The 20,324-nt window shown below is 40.8% G+C and overlaps 1 protein-coding gene across 2 annotated transcripts in view; it reads right to left on the bottom strand.

Annotated features, from left to right (window-relative positions):
• Positions 1 to 20,324, bottom strand: part of AGPAT4 (1-acylglycerol-3-phosphate O-acyltransferase 4) — a 72,457-nt gene that overhangs the window by 11,502 nt on the left and 40,631 nt on the right. For both annotated transcript variants that reach the window (XM_050972692.1, XM_050972693.1), the window contains 4 exons: positions 13,716 to 13,877; positions 11,380 to 11,533; positions 4,614 to 4,716; positions 3,216 to 3,291 (listed from right to left, as the gene is read on the bottom strand). In XM_050972692.1, coding sequence (XP_050828649.1) covers positions 3,216 to 3,291; positions 4,614 to 4,716; positions 11,380 to 11,533; positions 13,716 to 13,877 — 495 coding nt within the window. The remainder of the gene's footprint in view (positions 1 to 3,215; positions 3,292 to 4,613; positions 4,717 to 11,379; positions 11,534 to 13,715; positions 13,878 to 20,324) is intronic.

Here is a 20,324-nt window from a genome sequence, read left to right as displayed (position 1 = left end):
CAAAAATATATTCTTTGTTCCCAAACACTGGAGTTCTGCACACTTCTCCTCTTCAGTCAGGCTTTGCCGATTCCCTAGGACATTTCTGTATATATTTTCAGGCCTCGTTTTCCAAGCTTCTTTTACAAGCAAGAAGAATTAGAAGCTTGCTCTCTTTGTAATGAAAATTAAGATTCCCAAGCAGAACTTCTACTTCAGGAACTGAGGCTATAAATAGGTAAAAATGAGAACAAACATGCAAGGACTAGCAGAGTTGTGGTTACTACATACCACCTTTTCAGACCTGGCAAAAAGATCCTCACCCAGTCCTTGTTAAAGACAAAGGGAGCCTTTCTAGCAATGGCAGTTAAAAAAAAGTAAAAGAAATAAAACGAGAAGGCAATGTGCAACCCAGATTGAAGTTTCCGTCATTATTTGGAACCAACAGATAGAGTGCTGGCCATCTGTGGAAGGACAAACTCTATCCCTGGTGAGGAAGGAGCATATGGAGCTGGTACTTACTGTAAGCCTGGAAAAGGAAGAACAGTGTTTGGTTTAGAGCAGCAGCACAATGCCACTGTTCATCAGGCAGGACTCTGTTCAACTGGGCTGGCAGCAGTGACTAAGCCAAAAAATGAAGTGACAAGTAGCAAGAACATGAACACACCAAGTTCCCACAGAGAAGTATCTCAGACTGAGGTACTTGTAGGTGAGATCAGACATGGAGGTAAATCGCAAAGGAGTAAGCTTTTCTCAAAGATTCTCGCTCCTTTACTAATGTCAATATGGGGAAATAAATAAATTTTAAAAAATTCTTGTCCCTCCATGTCCAGTAACTGCTGTTTTCATTACTCATTCCAATAGCTCTACAATCCTGATCATCTTGAGTGCAAAGGCCTTGACCTCAGTACATGTGGCACTCTCCAGCCACTAAATCATGCTACTACAGCATAATTCAGCACACTGTATGTGAGCTGTGAGAAACTACTGCAAAATTATTAAACTTATTGACAATAAGCAACAGCACAGGGAACCATAATGTGTGTTAAAATAAGGTCTCTGCTTTCCAGTAGCATCCACAGTTTGTCTTACTTTGAAACAGCATGTGAAGTGCTGCAAGCAAAACAGACAAAGCAGGGGATGAGTGGGTATCTTGCAACAAATTACTGCCCTTTGAATAAAAATTTTTTACATTATATCATAAATATTTTCTGACTCTGAAGACGACTTAAAACAGGATTCATTTTTGGAAAAGCACCAGGGCAGCACAGCTGTTTGTTATCTGACCTAAGAGCCTATTATCTATTTAAGATGCAGGGCAGAATGGTGAAAAAGAATTGTATTTTTACCCTGCAGGTGGGCTTTCATCATCTCAGAACTCTGGAAGAAGTTGTCCCTGCTCTATATTCTGCCACTCTGATTTTACAAAGACAAGGGCTTCAGTCAACCAGGAATGACTGCAATGAAGTAAGTTTCACTAAAGTAAAAGAGCTGGAGAAAGAGAAACTTGCTGTCTTCATAGAAAAACTAAAATCATCACCAAAAATCCCAAACCAAAACACAAACAAATAAACAAACAGCTCCTGCAAGGCTTAATCAATCAAAAACATTCACATAACCAAAAAAGGTTTCAGTGCAAAGGAAAACAGAACACAGCATAACTCACTCTGGGATACAAAACTTCACTCCTGTACTTAAACAGGAAATGAGAGACTTAACCAACCAGCAAATGAAGATGTCATGAAGAACAGATATGAAGACTACTATGATATATTGTACAATATAATTTGATGAAGGCTAGATGTACACTCTGCACTAGAAGCAACTGAGTGTTTGCCAAAGAGGGAATAACAGAAAAACCTTGGAGTGAATTACTGCAACTATGTAATAAAGGATTGAGGAAAACAATCACCACATTCACACTGATGTTCTTGTCTTGCAAACGTCTGACTAGTTCTCAGGGACAAGAAACAGGGCTACAAAGCCATGGCAGCAGAAAGTGGTTTTCTGCAATGCTGAGCAAAAGGACCATTTACATGTACATGGGCCCATGGGTAACAGCCTCCTTTTCTGCCAAGGTACTCAGGGCTGAGCCTCAATCAGGTGATGGGGCACAAACTCTGAGAAGGGGGATCAGAGGCAAAGGGAGTAGACCTACAAGTGAGGTCTCAAGACACATTTACTTTCCACATTTCTGTAAGCAAGCTGCCTAGAGGAGCTATGAATTACAGCAGAAACAGTCATGGTTTGAAACAGAACTGCCAGGGCACAGATGATAGAGAAACGCTAATGTGGCATCCTGGGAGGAGCAGGACAAATGGCACAGCAGAATTTTGCTGTCCCAGTGAGAGGAAACCAGAGCATAGCTATATTCCATAATTTCTAAATCCAAAGCACTGCTGCATTCCAGTCTGAATACATAACTTTGATCGAGGTATTCAAGCAAAGTGAGCTGCCAGGCCCTCATGCTGTGCATACCTATGACTCCCACTGACTGCAATGAGAGTGCTGTGTGCATTCAAAAAGCACAGCCCCAACCACTATCTCCAACATTCATAAAAACAGCCCAGAAGAAACAGATTCTGAAAGACGAAGGATTCATATGAAAGCATTTGCAAAGCAAAAGAAAAGAAAAAAAAAAAAAAAGAAAAAACCCAAACCACTGGGCATCCACAAACACAATCATTATTATTCTCTCCCCATCCTATGAAATTAGGAATCTTAAGTGCATGCCTTCTTAACCCACAGTTGAAAACAATTTATCAGCCTGTTCTTTTATTGATGGATGTCTGCCTTGGTAAAAAAGGCAGGGTAAAACAAGGGACAAAAATTTTAACACACTAAAGAATGTATGTTATTTAGCCCACAAACTACTTCTTAATTTAGAAGGTGTCTTCTAGGGAAAGAGGGTCTTTCCCTAGAAGACAATCAGAAGGCAGTAAGACAATTTCGATTTTTCTATCTTTATGCAACTTTCTAAAGAAGAGGCTTAAAGCTGTTCTAGAAAGCCTTAAGTTTTCTTCCTGTTGCTCCATGTACAAAACAAAATCATGACTGGCAGCACAGGATCAAGTTTGTATACAGAGAAACAGAGCACTTACCTGAAAGCCAAACAAACCAACTCACCCCAAGCCTCCAAATTAGGACACTACACATGCACACTGTAAAGGTCTACTAGCACTACACTAACAGAGTACTAGTGGCTCATAAGTGCTGTCTTGACAAAAAAATCCAACCTTTTCTTGATACAGTTTGTGGAGCCAGGTAGAACATTCCTGCTCATCTTCTGGGACATCCTCTAGTGGAATACGCCTGCCAATGGTAAACAAGAGAAATTGAAGAATAGTAAATACTTTGACTTTCATGAACAGCACTTAAATTATACAGATTATCTGACAGGAGACTCACTACATTTTTCACCTTTTCTTAACTTGTGCAACACCTACAGCACGTCAACAAGCAAATGTAAAGGGAGAGATTTTGAAGGAATCTGTGATAGTCCCCAAGCAATTGCCAAAACAAATTTAGCCATGAGGTTTACCCTGCCTGTAACAGCTTTTCAGGATGTGTAAGCAGCTACTCTGAGTTGAGAAAAGCAATTTCCCTGCTATGCCAGACTGACTTGCAGCAGGCTGGGGGAGACACAGCAAGAGGAACCTCTCTGCTCCACTGGATCTGACATCCACAGACAGGGCTCCGTGAACGCCACCCAGCCAGGCCGTGTACACCAAACACAGGGACACCAGGCTGAGCTACCATGTGGGAAGAGGAATCAAGAGAAACTTTCCTTTTATCCTTGGACAAAAACAGTTCTGAAAAAATCCCAACTATTTCAAACAGGCAGAAAAGGAGAAGTAGAAAAAAAAGGTCACCCTATTGCACTTCATACTGCTATCCGGGATAAAGGAGCTGGACCAGCTCGCTGGTGCACCACAGCTCTTAAGGGGTTGTGATGAACTCCTGATCACTTGCAGCATCACTTTTAGGCTTCTATGCTCCAACCCAACATCATCACATGCTCTGAGTGCCTGTAGCACAGGTGCTGCTGGTAGAACCTCACCTGGGAATTGGCTCTTTCCCATTAAGATCATGGGAAGCCATTAGCATATTTGTAATTTATAGAAACCTTAATGAAAGGAATCCAGGTAATTTTTTTTCATTAAACAACCCTCTTCTTGGTAGGGAGGGCACAGCTGTCAAATACATCAACAACTCGACCAGATGGCAAAGTCTGAGCCTGACCTCCACCAGAGGAACTGGAACTGGCTCAGGAACTCCTGTGCCAGAGACAGGTATAAAGCAACTCCACCTGAACACTTAGGTTGTGTTTGGTTTTCTGGCCAAGTGAGTGAAAAGGCCCCAGTGCTGCTGCTGAGCTAACAGACACACAAATGAGTAAAAAATAATGAACAAAAAGTTCTCTAGACATTTATGGGCTCCTCACATACTTATAATCACAGAACTTTACCAGGAACACTACCCAACCCATATGAATTTTTATCTGAAGTTCTGTGAAGCCAGGTCGGTAGAGATCTGCTTTTCTGTTAACCACTTGAAAACATTCCCTAATTTGACCAAGTGTGATTTCAAGTACACACTCCAGCTTAAAATTAATTAAAATATGGATTACTTGCCTTACATATAAATCTGCATGATATTTCTTTCCATTTAGAACTCCCAGCAATGTTGGATTTTCATTATTTCTAAAATTAAGGGTAGAATCATAGACTGCAGAAACTACAAGAAGAAAAACAGGTCATGTGTTTACTGTAGTAATACAATGGAAATAAATAATTCTCTCTAGACAAGGAGAATATTTAAGTAAGTCATCACCAATAGCACTACGGTTTGAGTTGTCACCAAGGTAAAAATGACAATGACAATGACAATTCAACATGCAGGTTTTCAGAAGCCAAATAACCAGTGACTCTTTCAGGAACTGAACCCACAGAATGGAAAGGTTTGCTCTCCATCCACCCTTGCCTCCTTCCTCATCAGGTGCAGTACGACAGCTTCTGACAGAATACACCTAGGACTTCCTAGGAGCCAAATGGTTGCAGAACTGTTACCTTTTTAACTGTTACCTTTTTCAGCTCACTGGGAATCAACAACTGCCCCTTAGATCTGAGGAAACAACCAGGCAGACACACATTTTATAACCAATGGGCAGTATATATCCTTTGACTAAGAACAGGTAAATTGTGTGTGAGAGACCTCCTGCAGCAGGAAGGCTCAATGCAGCCATGAATGGCCCCTGGTTCATATCCATTGTTTGGTAACTCAGGCACTTCCTCTAGGGCAAAGGCAGAGAGAGAAAACATGCAGATGTGAGGAATAGAACATGGAAGTTCTGCTGAACAAAATGTAGCCAATCTTCCAGCACCAAGAAAACTGCACAGCTCAGGATTGGGTGAGAACAGCAAAACCATTTGCAAAGGCTGATGGCAGAGAAACTAAAAGAACAGTCACAAGCAGCTGCTACAAAAAAAGCATTCACCATTTAGAACCACATGAAGTGCTGCAAAAAAGTTTATATGAACACATCCTTAGATACACTATTTTCCTGATGTCACAAAATTACCAGGGAATGATTCATTTTCCTGACACTGAAATCAGTTGTGCATCAAGGTATGAACTCTAAGTGCAATGACAGCAAAACAACTTTCCTATTTTTTGTCACAAATGTGACTAAGAAGCATTTTCATGTGTAGCCTCTTGTATTTCAGGCTTTCTGCTCTAGAGTTTTGCAATAATTAATAAAAATGCACGTGATGAACCTTTATTGTGGAATCTCTTGACCCACCTAAGAAGGACTTATTACATAGGACAGATTGGCTCTTGGTTTTGAAACCTCTCTAGCTATGAGAGATAAATATGCTTTGGTCTCATTCAGCTCCCAGAAACTCACCACATCATTTGTTACTGCAAAACTTAATTCACAGTGAAGCCTGGCATCAGGGCTGAAAGTAAATCTTGAAAACAAAGGCCAAACCCCTGTCAGTGCAAAACGACTCTGTCCCTCACTAACAACTCCGTTCTTTTCCTACTACAGTTGGCTTCTTAGCTCAAACTCAAATCTAAAAAACAAGACAAAATCTACTTCAGGCACACTACTCTCAATGTAAAATACAAGTATGAAATTACTTTTTAAAAAAACAATTGTCTGCCTCCATTTTTAAGCTTCTTAGTGTAGAAGGATTTTACTAATCTACTCTAATTTATTAATCCAATGTAATTGAAGGAAAACAAGAGCTCAGTTTGGTTTATACAGTGTAAGCTTCTTAGTTTATTCTTTAATAGCATGAGATTATTCTAACAACAATAGGGATGCAATAAAGCAAAGTATGATATACACAACACTTTCTCTTCCATCTGTTACAAGGCATCTACATTTGAGTTTCTGTATGAATTGGGTTTTTGTTGAGACACATTGGAAGATAGTTCTCCTGTTCTGAAAAAACCTTCTATGGAGATGGACAGTAACATCTTTATGTGCTGTCAGTCTTACACAGAGCTTCCCTTTTCTCGAGGGCAAAAAAAAAGCTATTCCAGTTTCCAACTGGTATGCAGTTTAACATTCAGTCTAGTACCTTTTAGTAACAGATTGAAATCTTTTGGTGCAAAGCAGTGCCAAACCCAAGACAATGATACCAATGTGCAGGAGCAAACAGACCTCTGCTATCCAGATGGAACTGAAGATAACTAAAGATTTTAGCTTTCTCATTCTGAGAGTGCAGGACAAGAATAACAATGGAAGTGTCCAAGAAAAGGGCTGCATGAAATTAAAATCTGCCAGAAATCATCCACAGTCAAAGAAGCACTAGCATGCTGTGTGACACACTGAAACAGATTATCATTAAACATGGATTATGTAATTGCATAATTAGAGTTGGACATCTCCTGACTTTCTCATCCAAAAGCTGAAGAGACCAGAAAATTCACATTGTAAAGAAAGTGAAAAAAACCCTTGAGAGTATCTTGAAAACACTACAACTGTCTCACTCTCAGACTAATACAAGTAAAATTTGAGAAGTTTTGCGTCAGTTGTGAAATATTTTTTCAAAGGAGCTATATCTCAGAACCTCTTTTTCATTAAAAACAAAACACAAATATTTTAAAGCTCTTTCTGTCAAAAAACCAGTAAGGTTTTTTGTTTTGTTTTGTTTTTGTTTTCTAGTCTCTGCTCAGCTTTTTTGTCATATCATTAACTTTGGGTTTTGTCTACAGCATTCTGACAGAGAGGTAAGTACTTAAGAATTTAAGATTTAATTACTTCAACCTAAAAAAAAAAAAAATCTTCGGATTACATATCTAGAGAGGATTTTTGTTACTTTGACTGTCCTCTTGAATTTCACACATTATTTTGTGGCCATGGTGGATTATGCCAGGATGATTCACTGATAAATCAACCCACAGGCAATGAGTGTGGCTAAATGCATCTTCATATTAGCACACAATGATCTGAAGACTGGAAAAGGGAGGGAAAGGTACAGTAGCATTCACTGTACTGCTGATGTGACACCACCTTGAACAATCCTTTAACATTTCATTAATTGGGCCAGCTTGAACAAAAACCACTCATCCTCTCAAACTTTGTTACTTGCTCTGGATGATGAATAGAAACCCACTTGAAAAAAATAAAAATCCAGGACTAATATACAGCTCATGAGGGAAAAAAAAGCCATTGCAATACGCCCAAAACCCCATGAGACTATCACCCTGGAATTCTCATGCAGTCCCTCTGGAACAGCAGTTCCCAGCATGTACCCAGCAGGAAAAGGTACACAACAAAACTTGGTCTTATCCACAATCCATCATGAAGTGCATTTTAAAGTACAAGTCTTTACTAAATAAAAGCAGCTGAAAGGAACTGCCTGATATTCAGCCAGACAATAAAAGTAGTAATTAAATATATCTTTTTCAGTATTTGAGACATCTACTTTTACTGTAAGTAATAGATTAATATCTTAGAAACAGATATGTATTTTCATTTGCTTCCATGAACAGTACAGGTAGCAAACTGCAATTTATTAAGAAAGTGAACAGCTTCTAGAAATTAAGTTCCTGGAGACTGCATCTGTAAAACCATACTGATAGGAATGGTCACTGACAAAAGTATCATAACAAGTTCAGAAAATATTAAAAGCATTTCTTTAAGAATCAAATTATGTACAGAGATCTGAACTTCTGAAAGCAAGTTCTGAAGGAAAAATCAATTCCATTATCACTTATGAAAGAAATTAGTTAGGAGGGAAGGTTCTTCACTTGTTATTTTGCATGAAAGGTATTTTTATCCAAATACATCTGTTTATACTGACAGATATCACATGGCTGGCATGGAGGCAGATTCCAATATATGCGCATTAAATAAACTCTTTCTCAAACTCAGTTTTTCACAACAGGTGGGCTTGCCAGACTGATGTCACCAATGTCTATTTCCAACTACTGCAGAACTACTTCTGAACTCCTTCCTGAGTGACTGCAGCAGGTGCCATTAAGACTTGATACAAAGTTTTGAGGAGGACCAACCTGTGATTTCTGCTGCCACTGGTGAATTACATCTACAGCCAGAGAAACCAACATCTACCCATCCCCCAGTACTCCAACCTCTGACAAGTTGAATCACACCCTGTGGTACTCACATGCCCTCTGAGCAGAGAGAAGCAGAGAAAAGAATGATCAAAATAATTCTTATCTCATTTGCTGCTCCTGTGTTTTTACACATGTGGAATGTGTTGTAAGATTGTTCATCTGAAGGAATTTGGTACTTGGATTCTAGTAGAAATTGTTTATGTTAATTACCCTGTCAGGTCCAAGCTGTGTGGACTGTCAGTCAGCAGACAGTCATGAGTTTTTCAGTAGCTAGTAGTAAGTATGATATAGTATAACATGTAGTATAGCTTTAATAAAGCGAGTGTTCAATATTCCAAAGCCTTAGAGTCAGATGACAATCATTTCCTGCCTTGGGGGTTGCCTGGTATTACTATAACACCCTTGTCAGAATGGATGAAAAAAAATGGGACAGGAGCTCTGTCACACCCAGCTGTGACCTGGTCCCAAACCTGTGACTTGGCTCCACTGCTATGCTGGGCTGCAGCTACATCCCTTGGCAAGGCACTCCAGCCAGGCTCACCACCCTTGTGGGAGAACAGCAAGTGCATCAGCCTGAATGGCAGAGCCCAGAATGGCCTCAGGCAGCTCAGCATCAGTCTCTCACTTTTAGAGATGCACAGGGATATGACCAAATTTCTAGATAGTATTACACTTCCAGATCATGGACTGTCTAAAGAGCCTGCCACCACATTCTCTATTCAAAAAATCTGTATGGACTTATTATCTGCACATAATAAGGCTGCATGGAGTTCTAAAAAAATAAGACATTGTTTTCAGATGCTTTTTACATGAACCCTTTGTCTCTACAGGAGAGAAACATATACCAACCCAAGCAATAACTTTTCTATCTCCCTCTCATGGCAAAAAATAACAAGGCAAATAAAGCAACAAACCTAGAAGAACTTGCAGCACTAGACTGGGGTCATCTAACTCTCAGAGGTTTATTAGCTGGATTTTTAACCTCAAGTTTTTGCAGAAATTGTGTATGAGAAGTTATGACCCTGCTTCTCCTCGAACCCTCACAGGGAAATACTGCCTTTGCCCTGGCCTTACACTGCTCCGTCTAGCAAGTTACAGCTTCTGGATTGAGGCAGTGACATATACTCTACTTCCCTAAATAAATCAGTAATCTAGCAACCTCAGTCTCTTTTTTCTGAAGGTATTTCAAATATTTAGGGTACTTAGTAAGTGTTATGGTAGTGTGTGGCATGAATGTCCAAAACTTTTTATGTCACTAGGATTTTCTAAAGCTGTTTCCTTTTGGAATGTTTTCCCACAAACAGCTGCTTCTCCACAATCACACCAAATTTTGCTTGAATTACACACAGCAGTGAAAAGAACAAAACTAACACCAAAATAACCTGTTCCTGATTCCCAGCTCAGGGCATTAGGGGCCATAGAGTTTTGACTCAACCCTTCTTCTCTGCCTCAAGTCTACTACCCCCTGTTGTGCCCTCAGCAGAACAGTCACCCTTATTCCAAAGGCAAGGCTAAACTGTGCTATTTGGGGGGTTGCTGGATGCTTCACATAACTTACCTCTTCTTCATGGACCAGAAAGGATCCAAGCTATGCTATCCATCGTGGGGATGGAAAGTTGTGGGTGCCTGGAAAGCTACAACAGTGATATGATCTACCTGGCTTGCCAGAGTGTATTTAGAAGAAATACAAGAGATAGCAAGATGGGAAGTTTTTCTTACAGCAGCTACCCCAGATATGCCACGTGAAAACACGTCTTCAAGGACAAAAGAAGTTTTGACATTACCTTCAGTCAAGCTGAAACATTTTCTTCTAAACCAGAAGAAAACTTTTTTTCATTCTTAGAGAAAAAAGAAGACTTTTTTCATTCTTACATATCAGCTATCTAACACACAAATCTACCAGATCCCAAAGATCCTGTAACACCACAGCTACTCAGCACTACCGTTCCTTTGCCCTTGAAGTACGCAGCAGAAGACTGACAGTATTAATCAAACAATTTGACAAATAGTATTAGTCAAAGAGTAACACTTCAAAGCCAACATGTGCAAAATGCAGTCACTTTAAAGCTGGCAAATCAAGTAACCAGAAATAAATGGAGACCTCAAAACAATATTAATGAAGAAAAACTCATGTTCTATAATGTAGAAACTGTTTATGAATTTCACCTACATGCATCTTCAGTCAAGGCCTACTCCCCTTCCTCAGCTCCATTAAGAAACTCAAAAGAGATAATCTATACAAAAATTTAAAGCAGAATATATTTTGATTTTAAAATTGCATTATTTGAGGTAGTCATTTACCAAGAAATTATTTTAAGTCACACTGCCTCAGACTCTCTACTGATGCACTTGCTTCATTTAGAAGAGAATTGCTTAGCAAATACTAATAAATATTATTCTTTGGCCCTAGGTACAAAATATGCAACAATTGAAAAAAAAAATATGTACCAACTGAAACAAAATATGCAACTGAGATTCCTCAACACAGAGTCACCAGTTAACAAACCATAACAATAATGAATTAAAAACCAAAAAAACTACAAAAAAAAACCAAACAAAAAACCCCCCCAAAAACAACAACAAAAAGAAACCTACTAAAAAAACCCTTAAACCCAACCAAAACCAACCCCACAAACTGATTCAGGATTCTGTTATTAAAACCAGAGGCTAGTGAAAAAACCAGATGGTTCTGAAAGCATCCCAGGATTTTTCTGCTAGGACACATGCTACAGGGAAAAGAAAAGCATGGCAAACTGTCAGCAGCTAGAGGAATAACCATTTAGCAGTGTCCCCTGTGACTTTCCTTACCTACATTTCTCAAACACTGCACGGTGACAGCGAATCCTTTCGTTCGCGGCAGGAGGTGGTACTTGAGCTTGGGCAGACCTTTGGCTTCAGCCACCTTCATGCTGATCTGGTGCTTCTGTTCTGTGAACCTTGTGCCCTCACAATGAATCAGGAACTAGAACCAAGACACAACTACAGTTAGACAGAAGTTCAGGTCTTCTACTGACTGAGCAGAGTTCTCTCGAATTCCCACCTGCACAACCCAAATGAACACTGCTAGCTGGGACAGGTGTAGCCACACACACATTTACATAATTTATTTGACTGAGGTAACAAATCCCAACCAACCAAAAAAAAACCAAACCCCAAAACCAAACACTAATCCAAACTGCCACCCAGTTTGAACCTCAGCGTTTAGGCTTTAAGATCTACTCTGCTACTAGCCATCGGAATGACCTGGTTTCTCTGAGCCACTCCATCTCTAGTAAGCTGTTGGAAAACACTCAAAACATACTCCTGTTGCAAATCTCTCTCTGATGGTAGAGTGTTCAAATATCATGGCATCTAAAACTTGCTAAGTGTCTAAACTAAACACGTTTCTAGGAAATGCTTCAGTGTCCAGCTTGTTTGCCTTCACTCTAACCTGCTTGCTTTCCCTATGGCACTTGAGGTCCATGGAAAACTTCAGGCAGTAACTTTGATGCCAGTGAGGCAGCTGTTAACAGATGTAAGGCAGCTCATGCAGGACAACTGAAAAGCTCATGCTCTTATGAACTATACAGAAGAAGTGCTCAGACATGAATAATTACAATCTTGCCACTGGCAGGCAGGGGAGAGCACACAGATCTTTGGAGATTTATCACTTGCTCATCTGCTTTCTGCCAAGCATGAATGCAAACTAACACATCAGAGAGCGCTGCCAAATGACACAAAGTAAGTCCTCAAAACCCACAGCAAAAATGCAGCCAAAAAAGACAGAGATATTGAAGAAACTAGCCAAGCAGCCAGCTTCAGTTTTAGCTCATCCAAGAGCGCTTTTATTCATGTATTGCATGCAAAATGTTATTCAGATTGATGAGACACAGAGGAACTGATGAGAAAGTCTCTCTAGTTCACTTAGCATGCTTTGCCTACTCTACTTTCCAAGGTGCTATTTGTGTGCCTTTTGACATTATACCATCATAAAAAAGCAAATTAAAACTCCACACTGCAATAACCCCAGGTGTACGTTAACAACTATCTCCCTTACATAGGTATAGCTCCTTTTTAGCAATTCCTCTACAGGAGTTTCTACAGGATGGTGGTGGCTTGTGCTCACTGATTAGAGCTGAGCTGCCTACATGAAAAGAAAAGTCACAGAGCACAGGAAAATCTCTGGAGAGAAACAGAAGCTAAAATCCCAGAATCACCCCTTTGCCAGACAGCCTCCTGCTGGAAGTCACACAAACATTGAAGCACAGAGATTAGTTTGATTGCTTAGCACTCATTTAAATCAATGACAAGTAACAAAAGAACTTTGTTTCAGAGCATGAGAAATATGGCATATACATCTTCATGAGGAAACAGCAATAGTTTCTGTAGGCCCCGGGGACGCTGCTTGAGATTCCATTTCTTTAACTGAATTGCACTCTTGCCATCACTAGCTCAGAAGAACTGCAATTTTTATGATTTCTGAGAAGAGAAAAAAATTCAACAGCTTTTCATTCTCAGATGAAGAAATGCCAGGCATGGTGAATACTAAAAAATGATGGTGATGCAAAAAGGAAGACTTTCTTGTTATTGAAAAGTGACACTAGTCTTCTCCCTGGAACAGAGACAATGGCTACATCAGGCCACTTCCCTGCCCAGGTAGCTTCAACTTCTACTGGGCCATGTCTGACCAAACACCTTCACAGGAATGGCAGAATCACTGGGAAGGAGAAAACTCTACTATATTAACTAGAGCAGCTATCCTAAATATGCTGTGTGAAAACACATGTTCTAAGGTGAGAGGAGAGTTTAGGTAACAAATACAGCTGATTGTGCTTCAATACAACATTGTCACATACATCTGTGGGACAGCCATGCACCCCTGCATCTATCCCTATCCAGTGCCTCTAATTAGAGAGCCACAAAATTTACTGAGTGCGTCACAGTGCAGGTATTTTTGCAGTAGTATCTGCAGGGCTCCATACTACAGAGATGGAAACAGACAACACAGAACATGGGAAACTCCAGAGAGAATTCAGTTGAGAGTATTCTGATACTCCCAGGGAAGCTAACAAGCAAAAGTCTCAGGAACAATCTGGTAAGCATCACATACTGCCTGTGCCTCTCACTCCTGCTACCTCACACTCCATTTGTTAAGCATCACTCACCCAGAAGTTTTCAGGGTAGTCCCGGAGATTGAGCAACTTCTGCACCACAGTTTTCCGATCTTCCTCCCACTTGCGCTTGCAGAAGACTATCTCTAGGAAATACCACATCCAGCCAATGATAGGCATGTAGGAGAGCTCCTTCTTTGCAAGCACTTTGGAACTCTGCAAGACAGAATCAAAGCAAGACAAACAGAGTTAAGCCACTTAAGAGTGCACTGTGGGGATGAGACTTGCACAGTTAGACACAAAGATATCCATTTATACTGACCAGACCCAGTTTTAACACCAGTGTAAAAGCAAAACAAGAAAAATAAGTTTCTCTCATATGATAAAACAGTCAAATCTAATCTCAGGTATCTGCATGGAAAACTTCTAGAATTTAATATATGTGAGTGTGTGTTGCTCTCTCCTACCCAAACACTGAAACCCAAAAGAGAAGCCAAATTCCTTCAAACATGGAGGAATCCATGTAAATGACCTGAGCTGTATCAATAAAAATTCTTAGTTCTATCAGATCCTGGCAGGGGCAGCTCAAGTTCCTTTAAGATACCTTGAAATTACACATCTCAACATGGAGGGGAAAAAAAAAAAGAAGAGAAAGGAAAATAAAAAGCAGAGTCACAGAGCCACTGCAGCACAACATACTGATGCTATGCATCAGCTGAAGAAACCTTAAACACTAGAAACAACAGCAGCAACAAGCAATAAGAATACTTAATTTATGCTCAGTTTTGTTTACAAAAGGGCATACTTTAGTGAGTTTCTCATCAAAACATGCTTCTGGAGTAGGAAAAAACAAAAAAGCACTCTTCCTGTCTTATAGGTGTGACAGACACTGAAGTGACTGGCCCAGACACTTGACAGGAAGTCTGTGATTTATCAAGCATTCAACATGTTCGGGAAGTTAATCCTACTCCAGAATTTAACTCTGTAATCATCTCACACTAACATCCCCTAGGGCAGGAGAACTGATTCCATGTGCTCCTTTCCTGTTTTCCAAGCCAGCCCACCCTGGTGAGCTGTCTTACATTTCACTTGGTTATTTAATCAATAAAATGGCACATGTATGTGTTGTGTTCATAAAGAAATTGTTGCTTCGGCCTTTCCTACAAAACAGTGACATTTCCTTAGAAGAAAGATGGGAGTAATTACAGTCCAGTTTCTGACCATGATATTATTATAAGCTAGCCCATCAAAAAGCTCTGCAGATGGATTCAAGGACACGGAATTTGACTTGCAATTACTTATTGGTAGAAGTTACCATCAACAGAAAATATTTCCTTTTACCTTTTTAGTCACTCTTGTTCGTTTGGCTGCTACAGGAAGAGACGTGACCTAATTCTTTACTACAGCTCATTTTTTCATCTGCTCTCTTTCCTTGAGAAGGAAAATACCTTAAATAATTAAGCAATCTAAAAGCTTAAGACTGGAAAGCAAGTGCACATCACACAGCTTCACCAGCAACTGTTACACAGAAGCAGAACAGAGGATGACAGAGAGTTCCATTTCTAAGAATGGGGGAACCATCTCTATCAAATGATTTAATGCTTTGCAATAATAGTGCTCCCTCTTGAGAATTTCATCATTTCAGTGATGGGCTCAGATCAGGACTCCAAACCCACTACTCCCCTGAGAAACAGCTGCTTCTGTAATTTCAGTTTCAAGCCACGTTGTACATTAGTCCCCATTACATGACAGCAGCAACACTGAACCCAGCCTCCTCTTCCAGCTCCATAAACTAGGCACAAAGAAACAGGCTCTGCTTTTACCACTGTCCTGCACAAGGAGGCCAACAGCAGCTCTATCACCACCACCCCCACCCTGCAAAAGAGAAAAAAACCTCAGCATGTTCCTAAAGTTTATTTACAGTAAGTGTTCAGTGTCATAAGAACTACCATAAACTAAGTGTACTCTGCATAGAGTGCACAAAGCCTCCAGAACAGTGTCAGAAGAGACAATGTCATAGCTGTCCTGCAGACTTTAAAGTACAGAAATTATAGTCCAAAAAGCTAGCTAAAATGACTATTTCACCATATCTATTTTCTAATCCTTCACGTATTTTTAAAAGAGCATGAGTTACACAAGAGGCAGGAGAGAAGCTGTGCCTGGCCCAGTGAAACCAAGAAATGATACTGTGAGATACAGAACACACTGCCTGTGTTCTGTAGCACAGGTACAACCACGAAAGCACAACAGATGTCTGAACTCTTCCCTGGGGCACGTTCTGATTCTTTCACTGTGCTGATGCATTTTTAAAATTTAAAAGCCCTCTTTCAGACACGTGGGAGTGTGACTCCTTGGATGCACATAAAAATAAACTCGATCACCTCACACTATTTTATGCACCCATCTGTTCTAGCAGTAGAAGGAAGGCTAACGCAGAACTAATTAGACAAAGGAAACTCCTCAGTGCATTATGCTGAAAAGGCTGTTCTTGTGAGGGAGGAATACATTAGGCCTCCCCTTGGAAGCTGCCCTGTAGACTGGGGAATGAGATGCTGGAGAGCAGTGCCACAGAAAGGGACCTGGGGGTCCTGGTCACTGGCAAGTTGAACCTGAGTCAGCAGTGCCCTGGCAGCCAGGAGGCCAACCCTGTCCTGGGGGGCATCAGGCACAGCATCACCAGCCGGGCAAGGGAGGGGATTGTCCTGCTCTGCTCTGAGCTGGGGCAGCCTCACCTCGAGTGCTGGGGGCAGTTGTGGGTGACACAATGTAAAAAAGACATTGAACTGTTAGAGAGTGTCCAAAGGAGGGCAACGAGGATGGTGAAGGGCCTTGAGGAGCAGCTGAGGGCACTTGGTCTGTCAGCCTGGAGAAAACTGAGGGGAGACCTCACTGCAGTTCCAGCTTCCTCATCAGGGGAAGAGGAGGGACAGACACTGATCTCTGCTCTGTGATAACCAGTGACAGGACCCAAGGGAATGGCCTGGAGTTGTGTCAGGGGAGGTTTAGGCTGGATATTAATAGAAGGTTTTTCACCCCAAAGGGTTTAGCACTGGAGCAGCTCCCCAGGGAAGTGGTCACAGCACCAGCCTGCCAGAGTCCAAGAAGCACTTGGGCAATACTCTCGGGCACCTGGGGTGATTCCTGGGGATGGTGCTGAGCAGGGCCAGGAGCTGGACTTGATGATCCTTGTGGGTCCCTTCCAACTCTACATGTTCTGTGATTCTGTGATCCCTCTTACAGTAACTAGAGCTGTTTTTTTTCAGTCATGTACCCTTGCACAGTATGGGTACATATACTATACTCCTGTGAAAGTACCTGGGGGAGGAAATGCAACTCTACTTGACTTCAGCCAGTAACTTTTCCTTTACTAAAGTGCTTTGGTAAACATGTGACAGTTGCCTTCAATATTCAAACTCAGCTTGTTCAACAGAAAAATAATCATTAAAAAGTGCTGATTTATTCCATGTAAGCTGCCTTCTTGAAGGAAGTCAAACATTTTCAGTGCTCAGAATGGTGTAATTTCAACAGATGTTTAATGAAATTACCACTGGACGGAAACAATTTATCTACAATACTAACATTTTAATCCAGGTTAATTTATCTTGGCCAAGTTTGTTCAAAGGAAATACCCATGAAGTTCTCCTCTGTGAATGACTGCACCAACAACACCTTAAAAAAATGTATTTTTACAAACTTGCTTTAGTAAATTAGTTCAACTGTGCTGTCAAAGAAAGAAAATCATGATTCTACATGTCCAGCCTCAGTTATTCAACACCTCTGGTTTAAAGAGCACAACAAACAGCATGAAATCAATGTGAAAGCTGAAAATGTCCAACAAAACTTGTTCCTGAGTTTTAAAACAAGTCCATTGTAGTGCAAATCATTAGCAACAGCAATCTGCCTTGTAAGTTATTTGCTCTGCAGGCTCCCTTCAGCACTGACATACTTTCAATGATTCCAACTGCTCTACTTTTGAAATATATCACTCCTTCATATTATACTCTCTGGGACATCATGATGGCTAGGTATGTTTCTTTAGTCACTCAAAACCATCATTCCAGAAATTTAGTTATGCTCCTAATTCCTCATGCTTCATATTGAATAAAATTTCTCCATGTTGGAAAGGTAACACAGACTTACCACTAGTAAGCCTGATTTTGTCCCTTTACCACTTCAAATCTAGTTTAAAAATGTGGGAATATATTAAAATGCACAAACAACCTATTGTGCCCACACACCTATTACTCTCATACAATAATATAAAAAAGTATCTTCTCACACCTCCATTTAAGGCCACACTCAGCTGTTCAAACAGCAAGCTTCAACATAAGCAACTCTCCAATAAAATTAAGTTTCCTGACATATGGAACAGGTAGTTAAGGTTAAAGCCAGCAGGTTTTGCTTTAAAGCACAGGCAATTTTTGCCAATATTGATGTCTTCATCTCAGACAAATGGCTGTTAAAATTACTAACAAAGCTATTTTATTGCTGCTTTGTCAGACTAAACAACAAAGCAATGAATCCAGGCAGGGAGCACATAAAAGTGCTTTTGGTAAGAATCCTGAAAAACAGCTGCCTCCTCAGGACTTGCCCATGTCCTGATTTTGAGTTCTGGTGTCCAGTTGGGTCTTTTTTCAAGGGGGTGGTTAGCAACACACCTTGAGGAAAGTAATGGCTACTAATGCATTTGAATGGGGACACAGTGGCTAGGCTGCCCCAACTAATAAGGTAACTCCTAGGACTGGAATGTCACAGACAGGAAAAGGGAAGTAAGTACACAGCAGAGAACATCATCCATACACATGCCAAGATCTGAGTCCTTAGAAGAACACTCAGATTCACAAACCTAAAAACAGGCAAGAGACTATGCAACTCCCACTCATCTCCCAGAAACAGCAAAAAACCCCAAACCCTAAACCACACTGACAAACCAAAGCCACACTGATAGAGCTTTATAAACTTGTAGGGACTATGGCAATCTGGCTATAAGGAGGAAGAGTCCAGGAGAAGAGAGACAAGAGAAGGAGCAGGCAAATGCACAAATTCAATGTTTCAACTAAGACCAGGAAAGGCAGTTTTCAAAAGGGAAAGACTTTTTTTTTTTGGGAACCAAAGGGGCAAGACAGGCTTAAGGATGTTCACTATTATTTTCAAATAAACAAAAACAATGTCTGGATTTCAGCTGGAACAGAGCTGATTTTCTTCCCAGTAGCTGTGTTTTGTGTTGAGGAGGAGAACAATGTTGATAACACAGGGATGTTTTAGCTGTTGCTAAGCAGTGTTTACACTACATCAAGGACTCTGGCTTCCCACCACCCTGCCAGCGAGCAGACTGGCGGACACAAAGAGCTGGGAAGAGACACAGCAGGACAGATGACTCAAACTAGCCAAAGGGATATTCCATACCATTTCATGTTATGCTCAGTATATAAACTAGAGGGAAAGATGGCTGGAGACTGCTGCTAAGGAACTGAACTGTGGTGAACAACTCCATTGTGGAGCATTTGTTTTATACACTCTGATTCTTTTATCACCATCATTCACTATCATTATTTTTGTCCCTTCCTTTTCTGTCCTATTAAACTCTACCTCAACCCCAAATTCACTCCCTTCCCTCCCCCAAAAATCTCCCCCATGCCATGGGGGGCAGGGAATAAGCAAGTGGCTGTGTGGTGTTCAGCTGCCTGGATGGTTACACCACAACAACCAAGCATAAAATTACAACATTTAAGGGCTTCATTAAAAAAATGTTCAAGTTGTAAAATACTGCGAGTTTGAACATGCTTGTGACACTTCTAAGAGTGTTACTGTTGTCTGCCAGAGCTGCAGGGCAGAGCTGGATGTCACAACAAAGCCATTCTGCCTGCTGAAGCCAAGCACAGTCAGTTCCAACTCCTTTGGCTTGAAGCTGTCTTCACCTTCTCCCTCTTCCCCCTCCCCAGTCATTTCTCCTCTCTTCACTGGATTAGTTAAGGCAGAAAAGAGATAGAAAGAGTTTTAAAACATGGCCAAACAGGGCAGACAAGCATGATAACACACACAGGAGACTGCATGTGCAAGATTTCCTTTTCAGCAGCAGTGGACATGAGATAAGCTGAGTAAGGTGTTGGCTGATACCCAAAGTTTGCCCAGAAACTTCACGGAGTATACAATTAAACATCATTAAACATAAATACCCCTTGACTCCCAAAGTCCCTGAGCTACAAAACACCAGAGGCTGTGACACCTCAGAAAGCCCCCTGTGCACCTGCCTCTTTCCTGTAACTCTTTCCCTAAACGTTAGCCATAAAGGTTCTGACGTTCCTAACTCTGCTGCCACACCATGCCCTGAAAATCTGCACAGGGGAAGCTCATGTAAGGCACCACAAGTCAAACCAACCTACACTCCTCATCACTGCACAATCACCTACCTGGCACTGGCCCAAGACAAGTATCAGTACAGCAATATAGGCAATCCAATCAGGAAAATCACTGTTTGGTATTTTCCATTCTTTATGGGTTTTTTTTAACATGGCTTAAGAAGAACTTGGGCTGGTTGCCCCAAGAGGGAAATGCACTGCTTTGTTAAATACAGACACCAATGCAAATGAGAGCATTGTGGAAACTATTTCTTCCAGGAATAGTTTCTGGGAAGTAAAACCACAGTACATTACTCAGGACTGA

The sequence above is a fragment of the Serinus canaria genome, chromosome 3 (genome assembly GCF_022539315.1).
Source record: "Serinus canaria isolate serCan28SL12 chromosome 3, serCan2020, whole genome shotgun sequence".
In the NCBI taxonomy this organism is placed as follows: Eukaryota; Metazoa; Chordata; class Aves; order Passeriformes; family Fringillidae; genus Serinus; species Serinus canaria.
The sequence above is the reverse complement of the archived record's forward strand: the minus strand, read 5'-3'. Positions and strand labels throughout refer to the sequence as shown.